Source organism: Pseudomyrmex gracilis, unplaced genomic scaffold (genome assembly GCF_002006095.1).
Source record: "Pseudomyrmex gracilis isolate BER0280 unplaced genomic scaffold, ASM200609v1 scaffold_68, whole genome shotgun sequence".
NCBI classification, from domain to species: Eukaryota; Metazoa; Arthropoda; class Insecta; order Hymenoptera; family Formicidae; genus Pseudomyrmex; species Pseudomyrmex gracilis.
Genome location: NW_018020652.1, coordinates 711,156 through 733,437, shown reverse-complemented (window position 1 = coordinate 733,437; position 22,282 = coordinate 711,156). Strand labels below are relative to the sequence as shown.

Genomic DNA, 22,282 nt, shown 5'->3' with positions numbered 1-22,282 from the left:
ACTATCAAAATTGTTGACAATGAGAACATCAATGAAAACATGGTACACATTTTTACAGCAAAGTAAGTTCTACCTTACAATTGCGCGTGCACACGAAATACACGTATTGTGTCGTGTATATATTGCCATTATCAAAATACGTTTACGCTTGTTCATTGACTTTTGCAGATACATTGAAACAATGGCAAACATGTATGTGATAACACAAAAACTAGCCAAACAAGTGATAAGTGACTTTTCCAAGTCAGTGTCTCGCGTTAATTTCAGACCGTCTATACTCGCGTCATCAATCAATAATCCTGTACCAGGAGTGATAAGTGACAATTTCAACGGACTTATGGGAACGTCTCTTGGCTGCAAAACTAGAATGTTACGCGTGATTCACATGGACTTTACCGTAGTATTTGATTTTGTACCTGTAGATATAGCTATTAGAGAAATGATAAGCGTGTAGTAGAAATGTGTATTAATACAAGTCTATACATGCTATATAAAGTCAGTAGTAAACATATACCTACTTTTAAAGCTGGGCTTTATTAATGAAAAAAGTGTCATAAAATAAATTTTATAAAAAAGTTTTTATTACTAAAATCCATCTTCACAAATAAGAAGTACGTCTACTAAACTTCATATATCCCCTGATAGCCAAGCATGTTTTGCAAAATGATGTAACTTAATGCTGAGCTGAAGTTTTCAACTAGTTGCTGTGTATTTGCTGAAAATATGATGCATAGGCATACGTAATCGACAACACGAAGGCAAATTTGAGACATTTTGTGTCAGCAGATTCAGAGCAAACGAAGAGCAACTATTGCTCATTACGTTGTCAAGAAAATGACTTTTATTCATAGAAAACTCTTTGCTTTTTCATTCGTTTTCGGCAACATAAGAGCAATATGACGGCAACAAAACAAGACACCGATGTCTGTACTTCTGTCGTATGGTTGGTAAAAATTGTTGACATATATTTATTCTATCTTGTAGCCCATTAAATGTCGAAAACGAATGACTATCTTTTAGAATAAGTAGACAAAAATAATTATATTTTAGTAAGGAACAAGTGGTCTCGCGGACTGAGTGCAGGGAGTTGCAAATATGAAGGTCTCAAGTTCAAATCCCCACCCATCATCTTAGGATTTTTTNCGGGTCCCGGTACCTTTCATCAAGTTAATCAGTTGATCGGCGAACTAAATCACATCTCCAAAGATTAATTTGAGTGAAATCTCGAATTAATTAATTTCCTAAATTGAGTTCAAGGGCCGATGCGAGCAGTAAATACAAGCTGGTCGTGTATGAGAATAAGTCTTTATTAAATAAACAGACGTTTCGGTCACAGATTTGGACCTTCTTCAGTGTAATTTAAAATTAGAATCCACGCGAGCAAACAGCATCCATGATAAAGTTGGAAATTGTGTGTAAATATGATAAAGAGATACTGTGACTATTTCACGAGCGATTCATTGATTAATTAATTTCCCTTTCACAAAGCGATGTGTCAGTAAATATATATTTGTCAGTTTTCGACATATTGTATTTTGCTGAAATTTATGACACGTGTTGTTGGCAACTTGTTGTCATGTTGCTCTTTATGTTAGTGATAAACCGTTGACAGCAAATACACAGCAAGTTGTCGGCAACACATGTTGAATACGTGTCATGTCAAACCAAAAACAAATACCTGACTCACCTTGTTTTAAATTTGCTAAAAACTCAAGCGTTTTGTTTTCGGCAACATGACAGCAAAAACGTAGACAGGTGGCTATCAGAGTCATTTGTATGTACTTTTGCAATTCATGTTTCCACGAATTATTCGTTTCATAATATATCTATGGATATAAACTCGGAAACTACATTACAATCTATGTAAACCACATGTATCACTCCGGTTAACCGCCGACGAACCATGCCGACAGGTCAGGTAAACTAGTCATTCCAGCTTGCTACAGAAACATGGATTGATGATACTAATGAATAATCTACAAATAATGAAAGACAATGACTCGGACAAGTCGTTTATCACTTGATCGAGCTACGTTTCGTAATCACATAAATGTTTCCTATTGTTCCTACATATCTGCAAAAATCACTAAACAGGCGCAACCGTATTCTGACAATAACAAGATATGACGACACATCATGTGTCTCCCATGTGCACGCGCAATTGTAATCTAACACTAACTTCGCTGTAAAAATTTTTACCACTGTTTCATCGATGGTCTCATTGTCAACGATCTTGATAGTCCTTCTCCAATCTTCACACTTTTTCTACATCCCCGGAAGAAGAATAGATAATCTCGTCCACTACGATCTGATTGCTTTGTGTGTACACTGAGCTCACATTACGCAAAGTCTCTTGCTATAAAGTTGTTCTGAAGCAAACAAAATGATATCATTAGACTTTTGTCAAGTAAGTCCAAAAAGCTATTGAGAGAAATTTACTTGCGAAACAATATGAATCGACAAAAAAAAGTCGTAAACCCTTAAACAAAATTTGAAGTTATTGAAATATATGTTAACAACTTAAATTTTAATAGTTAAAACAAGCTGTAGAGCTGGGTATAAGTATACTGTACAAAATGATTTGTATATCTTGCTCGTGAACTTTAAGAAAATTACTGATTTTAACATGAAAACAGAAATAATTCTTGATATACAATATAACGTATTTTACAAGAAAAATGAGTAGAAAATATACAATAGCAGAATCACAAACAATATCTTGATTATTTCATGGAGCCAGTCCATCCTGAAACATCAATAATGATAATGCACAACTTATTACGTTTATATCACATAGACTATGTAACGTTTTATCATTAGTAGCTTCCAAAAATAAAATTGTTTGCTTTTGTATAAACCTAAAATAAACAACTTCCTAAGAGCTGGCGGTAAAACTCATGATTATTATTGAATGCCAACAACGTTTTTACGGTATGACCTAAGTTGTACCTAACAACATCACAAACGATCAAATAGCGCACATAACTTCGCGAATTAATGTAAAACGTTTCTGTCAGAAAATGCTGCCTACAACTTTAATCGAAATGTCCTACAGACTAATATTGTTTCTCAATGCAATACACACAGAGAGCGAACAAACTCTCCACTTGAAAACAACAAGTAGCAAGTTTGCAGAGTAAAGCTTTTTTTTTACTGAATCTTACCTTTTACGATGACGTAAAACTCTAGCTTGTTCTAAAGGACTCATGTCTTCTATGAGCAAGTACAGTTTTGCACCGATAATGCCACGTCTAGAATAGAAAATAATAATTACTTATTAATCTCTAGATTTCTTGAACACAGAAAAAATTTTATTGATCAAGCAAGTCTTTTCCTGATAAAATTGCGTACGTAGTATATACATATTCGCATGTGTGAGATTTAACACGCACCTGATATATTCTTCTGTGTCACAATTCACACTATTTTTATATCCAAAATCTTTTTCATTAGCAGCGCTCAGATTCTCGAAGATGTTTATTAAATTTGTGTTATTAAACTGCCAAAAGTGAGTTACAAAATAAGACACCGCACGGTTTGACATATATATCCGTCGTTGCAACTTCAGTAACCTACATAAATCATAGTATATACGTTACACATTCACTTATACCACAAATTTCAAATGTGATACTGCACATTTTTGAATATCTGGCGTGTAAATATCAGGATTTTAAAATAAAACTTACATCGGACGTAAACGTAATATTTTCAACACCCCATCTACTAATAATGCCGGAACAATATGTAATACTAACACCAATATGTAATATAACAAACCACTATTTGTCAAAATCGTATCTGGTTTCCAAATTGTTCGCCCCAAAGGAACATCACACACAACACGAAATGATACACGTAGTAACTTTCCGATACTTATGCTTTTCATGTTGTGGGTAGAGCAGTTGTAAATTTGAAGACTATTATCCACGGAGATGCTGATTTGTAAAACATAGTATGAAGTTTAATTTTCTACATTGATCGAAACAAGTAAGTTAAATACTAAACAGTGTCTTTATCACATACGTACTTTTGTATTCCGCGTTTCCAAGCTACGATTATCATTGCTTTAATCACTAAATCTACTGGGATATAGTCGCAAGTTATACTAGAATCTGCATAAATTACGCGTAGTAGTCCAGTACCACCACCAATCAACATGCCGATAGGTCCATTAAAATTGTCACTCCAGCCTGGTACAGGATCATTGACTGATGGTACGACAATAGATGGTCTAAGGATAATGCAAGGCAATGATTCGGAAAAGTCATTTATCACTTGCTCGGCTAGTCTTTTCGTAAAGACATAAGTATTTGCCATTGTTCCAATATATCTGTAAAAATCTATGTACAGGCGTGAACGTATTTTGACAATGGCAATATATACACACTACAACGTATGTGTTTCGTGTGCGCGGGCAACTGTATAAAACTTACTTCGCTGTAAAAATCTTTAGAATCTCATCGTCGACGGTCTCAGCGATTTTGATCGTCTTTTTCCAGTCAACATCCTCCAAAGGATACAAGACCTCGTCCACGATTGGTTTATCGCTTTGTGTGTACGTCGAGCTCACATGAAGCAGAGCCTTTTTTGTATAGAAAAGTAAACATAACGTGATTAAAATATGTCGAGTGTGCACACAACGTTATTGAGAAAAACGTACTTGCGAAACAATATCTTACTACTATATTTTTCATAGTTTGGGCCAGAATACAAATGTCACGCGTCGACCGTAAGTTTGTGAAAATCGCATGTTTAAGACTCTCGTCAAAGCGGACAGAAGCCGCTACGTGGAATATTATCGAGACTTTTTCACTTAACATTTTCCTGTCCTCTGGCAATAATCCTAAATCTTTGATACTCACGTCACCGCTTATCGGAATAATTTTCTCAAAACTGGATGGCCGCTCGCGTTGTAATAAATCAAAAAGCTTGTTCTTCAACATTTTCTTTAACCTATCGTTGATGGTTAGTCCTTTTTTCGGTCGTATCAGTAAAAATATTTCTTTAATATCTGGACAACTTCTCAGTAATTTTTCACATAACGCTTTTCCCAGGAAACCTGTGCCACCAGTTATGAACACACTTCGATGGGAGTAAAAGGTGAGTATAGATGTATTAGCGTCTTCACTCATATTAACTAAAATATTTAAAACGTTTCTAAATTAGTATCTGATAGATACTGAGAAGTTTCAAATAGGTAGATAGTCAACAATTCACAAATTGTGATGTTGCGAAACCTAAGCACGTCCTTCTCCATCAAAGGGTTGCACGTAAATGAATCAAACTGAATAGTCGGCTCATTGATAGGAAATAATGACGAACTTTTTTCATGATATGCAATATTCTAAAAGTTCGAAGAGCAGTTTACTTTACATTTACGTGTTGCATTTATTATTGATTTATGTGCATATCTGTTTGTGATTAAAACTCGTAAGATATTCAATATTCAGAATTTTGATGTATAATAGCGTGATAATGGTAAACGCTCAGAAACATAGTTTCTTGAAAATCGCGCACGAATGAACGATTACACAAAACGTTTTTTTTATAATCGTTTGACTATAAGTAAACAACTTTGAGAAGTAAGCAAGTTGCAATCTCGTTTTGATAGCTTAATTATAAAACAATATATCCAAAATCAAAAAAGAAAGATTTTCTTTTGAAGATCAGAATACCATATACTCACACACATAATTCTTCCGTATATTTGTCTGCCTACACTTCCACGTTTAGAAGTTTGTCATCGATGCCGATCACACAAGTAAACATTGTTATTGAGAGATATTATAGCGGTCGCGCGATAAAAAGAAATCCTAAAAAACCTCTAGAAGAGAATTTAATACCTAGTATGATACAGTATTTATTCATGTAAATGTCTTATGTTCAAAAGACACTAGTTGAACCGATAGTAACCGAAAGTTTTTTCTTTGTATTCTAATATATAAGAACTTTAAGTGTTTAAAAATGTTTTTCTAATATTTCTATAAAAATTAATTATAACATGTATTAAAAATATTTCGTACTACAAATATACAAATATGTTAATGTTTATTTGTTCGATATTGGTGACTGAAGAAATACAAGTCAGTGAAACGTTCTGTAAAGTATATTATGTTATATCGTGTCACTTTTGTATTGTTTTAACCAGCAAAACTTATTTCTAAGTTTTATACTCACAGATTTACGTGATTCTTACAATATATTTGTCCAGTATTACAAACTAATTTAAACATTTACTTTAATCAAGTAAAATTTACTTATCTCAAAAAATAAAAAAACTCACTTCCTTGATTTATAATTTAATTTACCTATTGTACAATCATACACGTGAATACAAGATGTAGCATAGCATAATCACAAACAACAGTTTGATACTTTCATGAAGCCAGTCCATTCTGAAACATCAATAATGGCAATGCATTAATTAAGTTTATCGTTTTTATCACTTATAATATATAACGTCGTATCAAATATCACGCAGTTTTTGCAGCAAACTCGTTTGGCATTGGTTTCTGTAACACGAATATTAACATGCTTCTGACAATACAGCTCATGAAATGACTGAATGTCAGCAGTTCCGTTATGTTCCTGCTAGCTACAAACGTCACAAAGACCGATCAAAGTACGCACGTAACTTTGCAATATCATGTGAAAAACGTTTCTATCCGAGCATGTTATATGCAATTTTTTAGTTGAATGATCTGAAGTATTCTACGCAAAAATATCGTTTCTTAACGAGAGACGAACACAGAAATTTGTAAAAAACACTCAAAACTGATAAAAAAATAAACATAAAAATAAAAGACTGACCTTGATAGGAAACCATTTACAAATATATGTGACAAAATCTTGCACTAAAATTGTAATTTGCAATTATACACAGATATATTTTAGGAAATAGATGTAAAAACATTGATCTTTTCTGAAATATTTGTAGTTGTTTGCAAAATTACTTTCCAAATACTATTGCGGCAAAAGAATAACGATATGGCGAATCATAGCAGCATATTTGCAAAATTAATTTCACAAAGAAATTGTCCAATAATTAAGAAAAAAAATTCAGCTATGTAATGTTTCAAATATGTACAAATATGATTGCATATGAAGAAATGCAAGAAATCGTCGTCACTCATGATGTCATATTTGTGCAATATTTTCACAATTTGCCTTTTAGGATGACAAGTTCACAGAGCTCTTTTCAGTTATTTAATCTTACCTTTTACGATAACGTCTGACTTGTTCTAAGCGATTCATGTCTTCATTGAGCAAGTAGAGTTTAGAACCGATAATGCCACGTCTAAAATAGAAAATTATAATTACTTATTAATCTCTAGATTTCTTGAACACAGAAAAAATTTTATTGATTAACCAAGTCTTTTCCTGATAAAATTGCGCACGTAGTACATACATATTCGCATGTGTGAGATTTAATACGCACCTGATAAATTCTTCTGTGTCAAAATTCACACTATTTTTATATCCAAAATCTTTTTCATTAGCAGCGCTCAGATTCTCAAAGATGTTTATTAAATTTGTGTTATTAAACTGCCAAAAGTGAGTTAGAAAAAAAGACACCGCACGGTTTGATATATATATCTTTCGTTGCAACTTCAGTAACCTACATAAATCATAGTATATACGTTACACTTACAATTCTTTCAACCACACTTCAACACTTTCAACCACAAATTTCAAATGTGACAATGCACAGTTTTTAATATCTGGCGTGTAATTATCAGAATTTTAAAATAAAACTTACATCGGACATAAACGTAATATTTTCAACACAGCATCTATTAATAATGCCGGAACAATATGTAAAACTAACACCAATATGTAATATACCAATCCACTATTTGTTATAATCGTCTGTGGTTTCCAAAGTGTTCGCTCAAAAGGAATATCATATACGGCACGAAATCCTGCGCGCATTACCTTTCCGATACTTATGGTTTTCATGTTGTTTACAGAGCAATTGTAAATGTGAAGACTATTATTCTCGAAGATGCTGATTTGTAAAACATAGTATGAAGTTTAATTTTCTACATTAATCGAAACAAGTAAGTTAAATACTAAACAGTGTCTTTATCACATACGTACTTTTGTATTCCGCGTTTCCAAGCTACGATTATCATTGCTTTAATCACTATATCTACTGGGATAAAGTCGCAAGTTATACTAGAATCTGCATAAATTACGCGTAGTAGTCCAGTACCACCACCAATCAACATGCCGATAGGTCCGTTAAAATTGTCAATCCAGCCTGGTACAGGATCATTGACTGATGGTACGACTATAGATGGTCTAAGAATAATGCAAGGCAGTGACTTGGAAAAATCATTTATCACTTCCTCGGCTAGTCTTTTTGTAAAAACATAAGTATTTGCCATTGTTCCAATATATCTGCAAAAATCAATGAACAGGCGTGAACGTATTTTGACAATGGCAATATAGTAAGTTCTATACAATTGCTCGTGCGCACAATCCAACGTATGTGTTTTGTGTGCACGAGCAACTGTATAAAACTTACTTCGCTGTAAAAATCTTTAGAATCTCATCGTCGACGGTCTCAGCGATTTTGATCGTCTGTTTCCAGTCAACATCTTCCAAAGGATACAAGACGTCGTCTACGATTGGTTTATCGCTTTGTGTGTATGTCGAGCTCACATGAAGCAGAGCCTTTTTTTTATAGAAAATTAAACATAACGTCATTAGATTATGTCAAATGTGCACACAAAGGTATTGACAAAAACCTAGTTGCAAAACAATATCTTACCACTATATTTTTCATAGATTTGGCAAAAATACAAACGTCACGCGTTGACCGTAAGTTGTTGAAGATTGCATCTTTGAGACTCTCGTCAAAACGGACGGTAGCCGCAACGTGGAATATTATCGACACTTTTTCACTTAACATTTTCCTGTCCTCCAGCAATAATCCTAAATCTTTAGTACTCACGTCTCCGCTTATAGGAATGATTTTATCAAAACTGGATGGCCGCTCGCTTCGTAATAAGTCAAAAATCTTGTTATTCAACATTTTTTTTAGCCTTTCGTTGATGGTTAATCCTTTTTTTGAGCGTATCAGCAGAAATACTTCTTTAATATCCGGACAACATCTAAGTAATTTTTCACACAATGCTTTACCCAAGAAACCTGTGCCACCAGTAATCAAAATACTTCGATGGGAGTAAAAGGTAGGTATAAATGTAGTAGCGTCTTCACTCATAGTAACTAAAATATTCAAACCGATTGTAAAATAGAAACAGAATATCAAGTGCCTTGCGTTGAAATAGTAAAATAATGAGAAATGTAAAGTTTTATTATTAATGAAAAACTCTGCACTTTTAACGTCAACAAAGTTAATATTTTATCTACGGTGTTCAAGAACAAAACATCACAGCACTTGGTGGTTCTTCACAAAAGTTTAACACGTAAGTGAGGGGAAGTGTGAGTTTGTTATATAGAAAATGATGTGTAAGGTAGTCGGTGTCGCGCAATGCTGAACAAAGTTCACAGGAAGTACATTTTTTAATATGCTAACTAATGAATGCGGTATATATATAAGTTCACATGTAAGATAGACATTGGCTTTTATTCAGTATGGATAAATCGACATAAGAATACCATTGTATGTAGATGCATGGGCAAACAGAACTTGGCGAGGTGAAAGAATCGCACTTTTAAACGTCAGTCAAGATTATGCAAGATTTATAACAAAGAAAAAGAGACAAAAACATTTATTTGATCAGAAGTAAGATTGTAATATACTCTAATAAATTGTAACTTAATCTAATAAACAATATCTCATATCGAGGTCAGGGAGTGGTTGGTCGTGAGGAATATCAGATATCGCACACGTTCTACGTAATAACACACGTCTATTCGTTTTTACGTATTAATATATCGAAAGCACGTAAGACAAATCTAATTACAGAGAGTACACAGTCGTGTCAGAACTCTCGTTGTACGAGGATGGAGCGATGGGCTGGAAAAGTAGCTGTTGTTACTGGAGCCAGCGCCGGAATTGGCGCCGCAATTGCACGAATTCTCGTTAAACAAGGTGAGGAAGAGATTGATATTATACATAATACATATCACATGGAATTGTCACGTGCGGGATAAACAAGAATTGATTCAATTCAATGATGTAACGTGAAATTTGATGTTGCAATCTCGAGCGTTTATCTGTACTTGCGGCATAAGATAAATGTTGTTATTCGAAAGAAATTATTATCATCTTCATAACACAAGAAAACAAGATTAGAGATGCGTCGAGAATTATCCAATATGAGATAGAAAAAGTGAGAGAGAGAAAGAATAGAATTAATCTGTATTGAAAAATATTTCTATATTTTAAAACCTACGATTTTGTGCACATTTCATCAGGTATGATAGTGGCAGGCTTTGCGAGGAGGGTGGAGAGAATAAAAGAAATCGCTGATAGTTTGGAAGATTCCTCGGGAAAGCTCCACGCTGTGGAATGCGACGTGACTAAAGAGGATAGCGTAATAGCGGCTTTCGCGTGGGTAAAGGACACTCTTGGATCAGTAAGCGTTCTCGTGAATAGCGCTGGTATCACTAAGGAATCTTCGCTCATTGGTAAAAAAAAAAAAAAAGAAAAACAACTTGAAAATTAACGCGACGACTAGAGAATTTTATCTTCGTCTTTTTAACATACATTATGATTTTGTCTCTAACTAATGAATAAGTATTTTTTAGAAATATTTTTAGAAATATTATATAAAAGCATTTATCTAAAGATTTTCAGGTTTTCTAAAAAAAAAAAGTAAGTGAATTTTTTTTCAAACACACAGACGGTACTTTGGAAGATTGGCGATGTGTTTTCGACGTGAATGTCCTCGGTCTCTGTCTGTGTACACGCGAAGCCGTTCGTATGATGCGTGAAACGACGGCCGACGATGCCGTTGTGATCCACGTGAATAGTTTGGCCGGAGAACGGCTGCCTTTTGTTCCGGGAATCAGCGTGTATCCGGCGTCAAAACGCGCCGTTACCGGGCTTGCTCAGAATTTGCGTCACGAGCTCGCAGGCACACGTATACGCGTCTCGGTAAAAACATATGGAATATCAAAAAACGATGCAGTTATTATAAATGTTTGATTACAACAAATACGATTTTCAAGAAGATATTATACGTCAAATATTAGGTTTACTCACACTTTTTCACGTTATACACAGAGCATCAGTCCCGGATTGGTTGCGACGGAATTTATGGCTTCCTACAGCATTTTCTCCGCGGAAGCGATGATGGCGATGCCGACTTTGAATCCGGACGACGTTGCGGCAGCGGCGATTTATATACTGTCGAATCCTCCTCACGTTTTGGTATACACATCTTGAAAAATATCTCTTCATTCTATAATAAAACTCGAAAACAAATTAGCTATCAAAATCGTCTTCTTGCTACAGATACAGGACGTGGTACTGAGACCTCTGGATGAATCATGGTAATCGAGTTTTTACAACAAATCGTATACATGTATATTACATCCATGATAGGAAAACATTTACAAAATTATGTGACGAAATCTTGCACTAAAATTGTAATTTGCAAATTATACAGATATATTTTAGGAAACAGATGGAGAAACATTGATCTTTTTATAAAATATTTGTCATTGTTTGCAACACTTACTTTCCAAATACTATTTCGGCAAAAGAATAACGATATGGCGAATCATCGTAGCGGTATAGTTGCAAAATTAATTTCACAAAGAAATTGTTCAATAATTGAGAAAAGAAATTCAGCTATGTGATGTTTCAAATATGTAGAAATATGATTGCATATAAACCCGAGTCGAAATTTAGCGTCTACATTGAGCCTCAATTTTTCTTTTTTTATGTAAGAGTAAGAGAGAAAGTAGATCCTACTTTGACGCTGCTATACGTCCGAAATTTCCTTTTTTCCTGCTAAAGTTTTAAAGTAGGGTTCAATTCTCAGATCAATCTGCGCATTGCAGGCTCTCTGATAGGCTCAAAATAGGCTCTGATAGGCTCAAAGTAGAAGTAAGAAAAAAAGTAGATGCTACTTTGACGCTGCTATAAGTCCGAAATTTCCTTTTTTCAAAAATTGAGGTTCAATGTAGACGCTAAATTTCGACTCGGGTAAGAAATGCAAGAAATCGTCGTAACTCATGATGTCATATTTGTGCAATATTTTCACAATTTGCCTATTGAAGGTATATATTGTGGAAATGCATAACGACTTTTTCGCAATTTTTGACAAATATTTATTACAAAATTTTATTTCGACAAAACTGTTGCGTTATGGCGAATCATCTTAGTGCAATCATTGCAAAATCGTCGCCATTCATAATGCCATTTTTGTGCAATATTTTCACAAATGTGCCTATTAGGGATATGTATAAACACACACATATGTACAATAAATGTAAAACCTGTGCGCAATTTTGTGCTTTCTACGGGAAAATAATAAATTTATTTATCTACACAAAAGTAAAGTTTATGAAATCTTTATTTATTTACCTGTGGGATCTCTGATCAAAAATTTCGAATTACTTAGCTTCTAGGACGCCATACTTGTTACAAGAACTCTTGTAAAACTTTCGACGATATTGCTTGCGAATTTTTGTCAGTCGGCGAACGCAAAACTCGTCGACCGTCAAACAGAGAACGAAATTTCACAGAAGCCGCGCGATCGAATCGATGCCGAAAAAAAAAATCGTTTTTGTACGCAATCACGCGAACGAGCCAAGAGAGTCGTTGGTCTTGCTGAGAGATTGTTTGCACTCCGCAGAGAGTCTGATGCAATACACTCGGCAAATCTATCAAAATATGTTTTCGTCTTTTGCGGTCGCGTCCTCTTCTTCGGAAACATTCGCGCGAATTTTCGTCAGCATCCCTCTCGTTGTTTTATTTTTTTTTTTTGCATCTTGAAGAATATAACACCAGCTTGATAATTGTTTTGTTAACTGTCAGCGAACACGTTATCTCTCTGTTTTAACAATTCAACGTTCATTACGATATTCGTAATCATATACATGTACCGTTTTGTTTCCGCGATAATTAATGTTCGCGAATTCGTTTCATTGCCGATATCGAGACGACGATACGAATTATCTGCGCGCACACGCCAGTCTTAATGAATGGGAGGGATATAATCACCCTTCGCAAAGATTTACGTGCCGAAAAACAAGCGTAATAAAATATAGTGTGCAATATCCGCGCGGGAATACATCATCCAGAAAACGTGTAGAAAACAATAAACTATCTACAAACAGCCGTAGATTACGGCGACCTCCGTAATCAAGGGCCAGATTTTTCAGCACGAGTATAAAAAGGTGTCCGAGCGTGTGGATCGGCATGTAGACGCTTCCTGCGACAGCAAGCAGTAAAAGCATTTATAAAATTCTCTTCGTGACGTTGAAAAGTTCGCTACGCGAAAAAAAAAAAACTTGAACATGAATCCGCTGACGAACAAAATCGCACTCATCACCGGTGCCAGCGCCGGAATCGGCAAGGCAATCACCGAGGAATTGGTATCGAAGGGACTCAAAGTAATCGGACTTGATCAGGATTTGAACAAGCTGAAGGTACGTTTTTTACGTCGTTAACAACAGAAAAGTCTCCATTTAGAGTTAAAAAAAATAAAAATAAGAAAAATTATTATAACAAAGGCTAATTATTTAAAAAATTTTTTATAGTCTGCGCGCGTCGTACAAATATTTAATTTGTACTTTCAATATTTATATATTTAAAGTACAAATATTATAAAATGATTAAATTATTAATACAAACCACATTGTGAGTTTGAAAATACGTTGCCAAATGTGCAATAAAAATTATTCAAACTCGTATGTTAGCTTCGAACACAATGAGCATAAATTAGAATTAAATAATTAATCAAATATATTTCTTTTATAATCAAATTAATCTCAACAACAACACGTTGCTAAAAGATTTGAATTTTCACAGTTGCTCGCGGAAGAACTGAAGGGTAAATCCGGCAAGTTTTATCCTCTTCAGTGCGATTTGAGTCTTCAGAACGAGAACGAAAGCGCATTGGAATGGATTGGGAAGAATCTGGGAGCCGTGGACATCTTAATAAACAACGCCGGCATAAGTTTGGACTCGTCCAGTATCACTGGTGGCATAGAAGAACTCAAGAAGACTCTCGACATCAATGTGCTCGGCTTGACGTGTATTACCAAAGGAATTTTACAGATGATGAAGAACAAGGGTAATTTTTCTTTTCTAAAAACCGAATCAAAATGATTTTTATATTTAATGTGGGTTTTTTTTTTTTTACGTGACGAATAAAATAAACTCTAGGATTAGATAATGGCGCCATTATTAACATCAACGACGCCATCACCTGGAAAGGCCTACCTCTCGCTTCCGACCGTCCACTTTCTCCGGCATACGCGAGCAGCAAGTCCGCATTAGCTACACTGACCGAATGTCTTCGTTTGGAACTGGCGCAGAATGAATCCAACATCAAAGTAATTGTAAGTACTTCGGGTTACATAAAAATAAAAGGATAAGTATTTTTTTTTTTTTTTTTAGTTTTATACGGTGGTAATGTTACAAAGTGATTTTTGTTTTTTTCTTTCAAAAAACTCGATGTGAAACAGAAATATTGTTTCAGTACAAAAATATTAATATTAATACTGTATATACTTTAGCTTACTGTGCTCTCTCCTAATACAACAAAACAAAAATATCGTCGTAAAATTGTTTCTTTATCCATTTGTATAAAAATTGTTTTTTGTTTGTGCCGACTAGAATATCAGTCCCGGCTTGGTGGAGAGCGAGATGACCCAGCAGTGGTTGACGGAAAATCCACGATTGGCTTTGAAGCCCAAGGACGTCGCAGACGCTATTCTGTTCGCGTTGCAAACTCCGGAGAACGTGCTTATCAAAGAACTTATTATCACTCCCATTCGAGAGATGTAAAAGCCAACAAAACCGAACGAAATCGTTGTCTTTGATGAATATAAGTGGTATTTGAAAAACACAAGTTTTGCAGATCTGTTATAATTGATCGAAATAAATAGCATTTACAAAATAACGGCATCGATTTGTTGATTTCTTTTGTCAATTTCAAATTGGCAAAGAGAAGGAATCGTATTTGTATTTTAACAATATCGCATACTTTGACTCACTAATAAAAAAATAAATAAAAAAATAAATAAAATAATAATAATAATAATAATAATAATAACAACAACAACAACAACAACAACAACAACAACAACAACAACAACACCAATATAAAACTTTAAGTTTCTTTACATTTACTTACCTGAGAATAAATGATTGTAATAATAATAATTCTTATTCTACACATCAAAACTGGAGAATTGGACTCGTGAATACATTTCATGGACGATGACTGGAGAATAGTAGCATAAAATAAACTCGTCAAGTTTTTTTTACATTTGTACGTATTTATTTCTCTCATCCCGTTTATTAGTTCAATAATCTCACAAATCTCTGATATTCTATGAAAAGGATTGTGCAAAAAAAAAAGAAAAAAAAGCAAATATATATATGTTAGAACAATCCTATTTGAATTAAAATGTGAAGCAATCCGTGTGTTACTTAGTGCCTATAGTTGTGAGGAGATATATAAATTTTGCTTAACGCAGCACTCAAGTATGTACAATGCACTGAATAACAAATAAAAACTAGCACATGATAAAATTGGTATGTAATAAATATACGTCTATAATAAAATTGATACGTAATGAAATTTGTGTTACAATAAATTTTTTTTTTAAACAAAAAAAACGCGATTGTCACTATCATTTTATTGACAATCACGGTATTTGGGTGTCTGTGGATAAATACACACTATTCAAGAACGTTTTCAAGATTCGTTGCTATTCATGTTTTTCTCATATAACGGTTATATACACCATTTGTGTAACAATTTAACTATAGAAGAAAGTGTGAACAAGTTAAAAAGAAATAACATAAGGTACGTAAAAATATTTGGATGTCTAATTGTTGTTAATCGAACAGAAAAAAAAGCAAGAATCGTTATCGATTAATTACGAAACCTGTGTCTTGTGTTATATACACAACAGATTTCATAACAAAACAAGTTGTGAATGAAGCTGAACACAGGAAGATCGATTTATTAATGCAAACACATCTTAAAAAAGACTTCCGAGGAGGGTTTTGTATTGCGTGTTACTAATAAAAAAATTGCATTTGCCTTGTTTTTTTTTTTTTTTTTTTGGTGACAAAAAATGAGATGTAACACGTAAGTATATATATCTCCAAAAAAAGAGAACATGCAGAAATAAAGATCGATATAGTATAAATTTTTCAGATAGAAACTGTTTGCAAATACCTTACGAGCCATCATCATCATCATCTTATCTCCGTTTTTCTCCCTTCAGAGAAATCCGACTATCTTGTATCCGACTGATCTCTCACGCGAAATCCCACGAGTAATCCAAACATCTGTATCCGACCTAGGCGAGAATTCCCCTATGAAGCGCGAACGATATCACGTTTTTTTTTTTTTTTTTTTTTTTTCCAAATCCATCCATCCATCCATCCTTCCATATTGCGTAATTGTTTCACTTAAACGATCCGATCCGTTCGACACGATCCGCTGATTATACGATACGGTCCAACGCAGGCAATTAGTATCCGTATCCAAAAATAGAGAGAGAGAGAGAGAGAGATCCGTCCGTGCATATTACTAATTTATCCCCTTTTTTTTTTTTTTTTTCGAATCCTGTCCAAAGGCATCCTAATCCAAATATATCCAGAATCCTGTCCGTTGTACTCCTCTAAAAGAAGCTATGAAGTCACAGTTCCCTCGTCAAAAATGACGGTTTATTCAAACGTACCATCCTCTTGTTTATGACGAACGAACGCCGAAGATTTCGCACTGTGTGATTTACCACGTAACGCGACGAAAAGATGCACTCGACGAAACTTTGTTTTTTTTTTTTTTTTTTACGACGTTTTTTGAGTCACCGATCTTATCGAAACGATTGTGTATCGCGCGCGATAGTTCTTCGAAGAGAATTACACTCTTTCATCCCTTTTTCCGATTAACACTAAAATACTTTTGTTTTTGTTTTTTTTACGTAACGATTATTTATATTACCAGTCGATTCTAATATCGACGTCATTCGTTGTACTCAAAGAGTGGATAAAACAACACGCGGACATTTCGTTTTCTCCGCCAAGCGATCCGAAAAATAAATTATAAAAATCTTCACTACGAGTTCAAGAAACTATATACTATAAACAAAAATGCTCCCGATCAAAAATCTGCACAGTTGACAATCCATTACTGGTTTGACTATTCCGACTATAAATAATAATGATAATGTGATCACGCGAAAATAATATTACTTATGTACATATATATATATATGTATATATATGTATCCGAAGCACCTTAATGGAGATCCAGATAGAAATATCCACGCGACATATAATGAGAAAGTTCCACTTCCGTTATGTTTCTCATTTGAAAAAACAGCGTTTAGAAGCGCTTCGAGTCTAGTATTCTACTATCAAAACAAAAAAAATAGTTTGCCTCCTCGTAATGGACTTGCCAACATTTCCTGATCTGGAGTAAATCCTGCTATAATTGAGGATTCTTGAATATCCACAAATGCTGAGAAATGTATATCCGATATCCTGAATTTCCTCTTGAAAGTATCCCATATATCCCGCTATTTTCACGTTTTTTTTTTTTTATATCTTTTAATCCTTATCCTTTTTTAATCCTTTTTTTTTTTTTTTTTTAATTTATCCTCTCCGTCTCAACGAAAATCCGTCTGATCAACGCAATCCATCTCATCCAAACGCCAAGTGAATGTGTATTATATCCATCCAAGAAGTAAGATCGTGTTGATTTCAGTTTTTTTTTCACTCATTGTGTTATATCCAATCCAATATACAAAAGAAGAAAAAATACATTAGTCTCTTATATGATACAAGTCGATGCTATACGTATACAAGATATTTTTTATGCAAATTTTATTCCTGTGACGCACGTTAGAGAACATGTGAGTAGACTGCGTGTCTAGATTTTGTAAAATAGTTTTTTTTTTTTCATTCACGAACAGACATTTGCACAAATGCACGAAATGCTTATACGAATCTTACACGATTGTGTCGATAATACTGTCGGTATCATTCAGAAATATTAGTTGATACCGAATATTATTAAAGATTGTTGTGTACAAAAGTTGCAAATAAATTTTTTGTAAAACGTAACAAAAAAACTTTTGTTTGATTGGTAAATAATTTTTTCGCTATCAACAAATATACTTGTTCATACTGACAGTATGATTGACCGTGAAAGATCGGTATAAGAAACAGTTCACAGGATTAATTTGCACACAATAGCATCGTTTAAAATACATGGTATCAAATGTTTCCCTTTCAATAACCTCTAGAAAATTGTAATGACTTCTAGAAATTTACGAGAAAAGTTTAAGTTATCTCTACTTGTTGTATTATATCAATTTTTTTTTTTGCAAATACGTGAGAAAGGAAAACATAAACACAGAAAATGCAAGAGATGATGTATCAATTAATGATTAGTTTGTGAATGTCGTCAAATTTTTTCAGACGTTATTTCCTATTTATTTCAATCCGGATGCGATAGCAATCCATCCAGATTTATTTTTTCGTAACAGATATCGTGTTGCAGTTTCACACTGAGAAGTGTTAAATTTTATAAATGAATTTACATTTTATATCTCGAAAGACAAATATATCATTCTGCGAACTTGGAGAATGATTAACGAAACGTTGTTATTCTAATTGTATCTTATTATCAAGCAAAAAAATTTTGCTGCGCTTATTATAATATATAAAATACAATTAATGTATAAAGTGTGTCACGCTTATATATATTTTAGTGATATGAGATATTGTCATCACTACGTTTTATTCGGTTTAGAATTACATATTGAATTAAACGAATAAATCAAACAAAAGCGCGCGTTGAGTTGTGTAAACAATCTTGAGGTATTTATACATACACACAAAAGTTAAAAATTGTATAATTTGTTAATTTTTTTTTTTTTATATATACACTGCACATACATATGCATATATATATGTTAGTAAGAGTAGTTATGTATATTCAAGTTGAACATCGGTGTCAGTTTGGCAGTATACAAAATAAATAGTATTTTGTACAATACTATGTATATATTATATCATATATAAGCAGTGTGACGAGTTTATGACAAAAAGCATCAGATAAGTGTATGTAATGTAAGCACTTATTTCATGTAAATGTTAGTACATTCAGTACAAGTTTTACCCCCACATAATTGGTTTTTTTTTTATTTCTCCACACATCTCCGTTTATTATTCAAAGAAACTATCTGCTCTCGTTATCTTGTTATGCAAATATGTTAGTGTGAAGTACTGTAAATGTGCATGACATATAATAATTGTTATAAAATATTAAGAAAAGAGACTTTGTTTAGGCTTTAAAATGTCAACTGGCAAATAGATCTCTCTGATTGTTAGGAATAATCGTGTACATTAGCAAATATGGTGAATGAGTTATTGTCAATTCAAACTCTATTTGCAATAGATGTATCACAGTGACACCACTAGGTCTTATGTCAAGCACAAAGCCAAAATATAAATTAATAATAAGCACAAGTTTGAATTTTCGAATTGATGCGTTTTTGAGAGCCTTCAGCAATAATACTTCAAAATTGTTACACACACATTTCACAGATAGCAGTGATGACAAAATAAATTGGCAAATATGAAGGAATGTATTTTTTAGATTTAGTTCTCATGAATTTTTGGATATTAAACAGTTATATGTGAATCATGAGCACGATTTCATTTTTTTTGTTTTGTTTTTTTTTTTTTGCGAAGGTAATAAAATATATAAACTGTCTGAAGTCAACAACTTTAAGCCTAGCGTCACCAAGATTTTATTACAGTGACTTAAAAAAAATGAAATAACTGCTCGTATTGAATATGTATTTACTTCAGAGAAAAATAAGAAATTCAACAGAAGACGTATATACTACGTATGAAATGAATCGTGCTCGAATTATACACTAAATACAATTATATAATCAACGTTAATAAACGTTATTTTGTAATGACAAGAGAAATTAATATAATTAATATTAAATTTCTTTTTACAAAATATTGTCTGTGCTGGTTTTTTTTTTGTTTTGTTTTTTGGAGGTTTCATTTCAAGTTTAGGTAAGAAACAAACTTCGCAAGGAAGAAAAATCGGTAAAATCTGGTACTTATATTATCATGTGAGACATACGTACACACTAGTCGTATGAACGAGATCTGGAGCGAGATCGGGATCGCGAGTAACGTCTCAAAGGCGAATAAGTAGGGGAGCCACGTCGACGAGGGCTATAACTTCGTGACCGACTACGACCTCTTTCTCTATCTTCACTGCGTCCTCTGTCACTATGATCTTCCTTTACTCGGATGTAGGCAACTTCACCCTAAACAGTAAACATAAAATTAAAATAATTCTTGTTGAAACGGGATCACGGTTATTTGAGTAAATGATCTGGGTAATCAAATCAACAAAAATGTTCTCCAGATTCAAGCTGTGCAGTCCTATTTATAAGATAAATATATTATATATTAAAACATCCTACCTCGTGTGATCTAAATCTTGAATCATCTAATTTCTTCACAGCATACTTCATGTCGTCATGTCTTAAAAATTCAACCACTCCGGTTCCATCTTTATAAACATCAGCGAAGCATACATCACCAGCTTCGCGCATGTGATCTTTAAGATCTTGCCAACTTCCTGACGGTGGCAGGCCAGTTACCAATACTCTGTATTGAGATCGTCGTGCAGGAGGACCACGGCCACGGGAATTGCTCATTTCACCACGACCACCTCTGCCACTGTCTCCGGCACCACGTCCACCACGAAAATTGTTACTTGGTCCACCTCCTCGTGGAAATTCAACTCTTAATCTATAACCGTCATAGTCGTAACCATCTCTGGCGTGTACCGCATCTTCTGCATCTCTGAAAAACAACAAAAAAAAAAATAAAAGTTATTTTGAATAAAATAAATTCTGACATCTTTTTCAAGACATCACATCAAGCAACAAAGAAGTGTTACATAAGCGTCAGTATAATGTTTCTTACTTGAATACAAATCTTGATGCAAAACAAATACAAATTCATTACCTTGCATAATGAATAACAAATGATAATATGCGTACGCGTTAAACAATCACAAGTGCAACGTTCAAATTGAACACAAAAATCCTTACCTTGGATCGTCAAATTCGACAAAAGCAAATGGTGGACCCCGGCGATTTTTCAGATCGACAAATGTGACTTTGCCAAATTTGTAAAACAAGTCTTGAATGTCTTTGGTGCGGATATCCGGCGGCAAATTTCCTACGTATATTCTACACTCATTTCTCCCTCCATGCGACATGTTTCGTTTTTCAGATATGATAAGGAGTTACGAAGTAACGGGACAAACAAAAGTACCGTAGATTAATTTTTTACGCGCAACGACTAATGCCCGCTATTATCTCGTAGCGTCTAATGGGCCTAAGTCTAAACACTGATGAAACACGAAACATACAAAATGGAGATTACCGGTGACCGCGATCCAACACGACGGGTTGATCAGTAGAAATAGAGGGATCAAGGTCCGGAACCGAGGTCCGATATCTGTAAGCACAAGAACTGGCCATAAGTGCCAGTTTTCATGGCGCATTTGGTGATTCCCGAGATGCGCAGTGTTTGACCAATCAGAGAGTTGCTTCAAGTATTAGAGACGACAGAAAGAATGACCATTGGGTGCGTTCGGACAACTCAACGGTTGAGAGATCATCACTTAACGATAAGACTATTCTTCAAAATCTGCGACGGTTCCAAAAGTACGATCCAATCAGAAGTGATTATCTCTCAACCGTTGTGCAACTGTTGAGTTGTCTGAACGCACCCATTGTTCGGCAGACTTAGGCCTGGTTTATGCAGGCAATAACTGTTAACTTATGCCGGAACCGGTAGAGTTTAACTATAGGATTCCAATACTTCTGTTTATACGCATTTGGAAATTTTGTATTGGAATCCTATAGTTAAACTCTACCAGTTCCGGCATAAGTTAACAGTTATTGCCCGCATAAAGAGCCGTCTACAATGGAGAGTTGTAGGTCGTAATAGTAAGAAATTGACCAATCACAGACAAAGTACAGAAGAATAATCGATTGTGATTTGTCAATTTCTTACTGTTATGGCCTACAACTCTCCATTGTAGACGGCTCTTAA

General features: G+C 34.1%; 4 protein-coding genes across 8 annotated transcripts; 2 read left to right on the top strand and 2 right to left on the bottom strand.

Moving 5' to 3' along the window:
• Positions 1 to 1,671: 1,671 nt before the first annotated feature.
• LOC109854506 (fatty acyl-CoA reductase 1-like) lies at positions 1,672 to 9,517 on the bottom strand. 5 transcript variants are annotated; one of them, XM_020427656.1, is made up of 8 exons: positions 5,690 to 6,272; positions 4,683 to 5,140; positions 4,437 to 4,585; positions 4,031 to 4,333; positions 3,690 to 3,938; positions 3,393 to 3,572; positions 3,165 to 3,251; positions 1,672 to 2,746 (listed from the first exon to the last, which is right to left on the bottom strand). In XM_020427656.1, exons 2-8 carry the CDS (start codon positions 5,133 to 5,135, stop codon positions 2,668 to 2,670), a joined length of 1,500 nt encoding a protein of 499 aa, XP_020283245.1. In that variant the 5' UTR covers positions 5,136 to 5,140; positions 5,690 to 6,272; the 3' UTR covers positions 1,672 to 2,667. The 5 variants fall into 5 exon arrangements, with proteins under 5 accessions (XP_020283245.1, XP_020283246.1, XP_020283244.1 ...); XM_020427657.1 differs by lacking the exons at positions 4,683 to 5,140; positions 5,690 to 6,272 and adding an exon at positions 8,780 to 9,517; XM_020427655.1 differs by having other exon boundaries at positions 4,683 to 6,272.
• Positions 9,518 to 9,862: 345 nt separating this feature from the next.
• LOC109854508 (farnesol dehydrogenase-like) lies at positions 9,863 to 11,556 on the top strand. Its single transcript, XM_020427662.1, has 5 exons — positions 9,863 to 10,066; positions 10,393 to 10,605; positions 10,821 to 11,074; positions 11,204 to 11,350; positions 11,435 to 11,556. The coding sequence occupies exons 1-5, from the start codon at positions 9,979 to 9,981 to the stop codon at positions 11,474 to 11,476; spliced, it is 744 nt and encodes a 247-aa protein (XP_020283251.1). The 5' UTR covers positions 9,863 to 9,978; the 3' UTR covers positions 11,477 to 11,556.
• A 1,790-nt stretch (positions 11,557 to 13,346) lies between these two features.
• On the top strand, positions 13,347 to 15,056 carry LOC109854507 (farnesol dehydrogenase-like). Its single transcript, XM_020427661.1, has 4 exons — positions 13,347 to 13,578; positions 13,961 to 14,225; positions 14,318 to 14,493; positions 14,771 to 15,056. The coding sequence occupies exons 1-4, from the start codon at positions 13,447 to 13,449 to the stop codon at positions 14,939 to 14,941; spliced, it is 744 nt and encodes a 247-aa protein (XP_020283250.1). The 5' UTR covers positions 13,347 to 13,446; the 3' UTR covers positions 14,942 to 15,056.
• A 1,156-nt stretch (positions 15,057 to 16,212) lies between these two features.
• LOC109854509 (serine/arginine-rich splicing factor 1A) lies at positions 16,213 to 21,695 on the bottom strand. The gene is made up of 3 exons (XM_020427663.1): positions 21,271 to 21,695; positions 20,635 to 21,019; positions 16,213 to 20,475 (listed from the first exon to the last, which is right to left on the bottom strand). Exons 1-3 carry the CDS (start codon positions 21,438 to 21,440, stop codon positions 20,293 to 20,295), a joined length of 738 nt encoding a protein of 245 aa, XP_020283252.1. The 5' UTR covers positions 21,441 to 21,695; the 3' UTR covers positions 16,213 to 20,292.
• Positions 21,696 to 22,282: the final 587 nt, after the last annotated feature.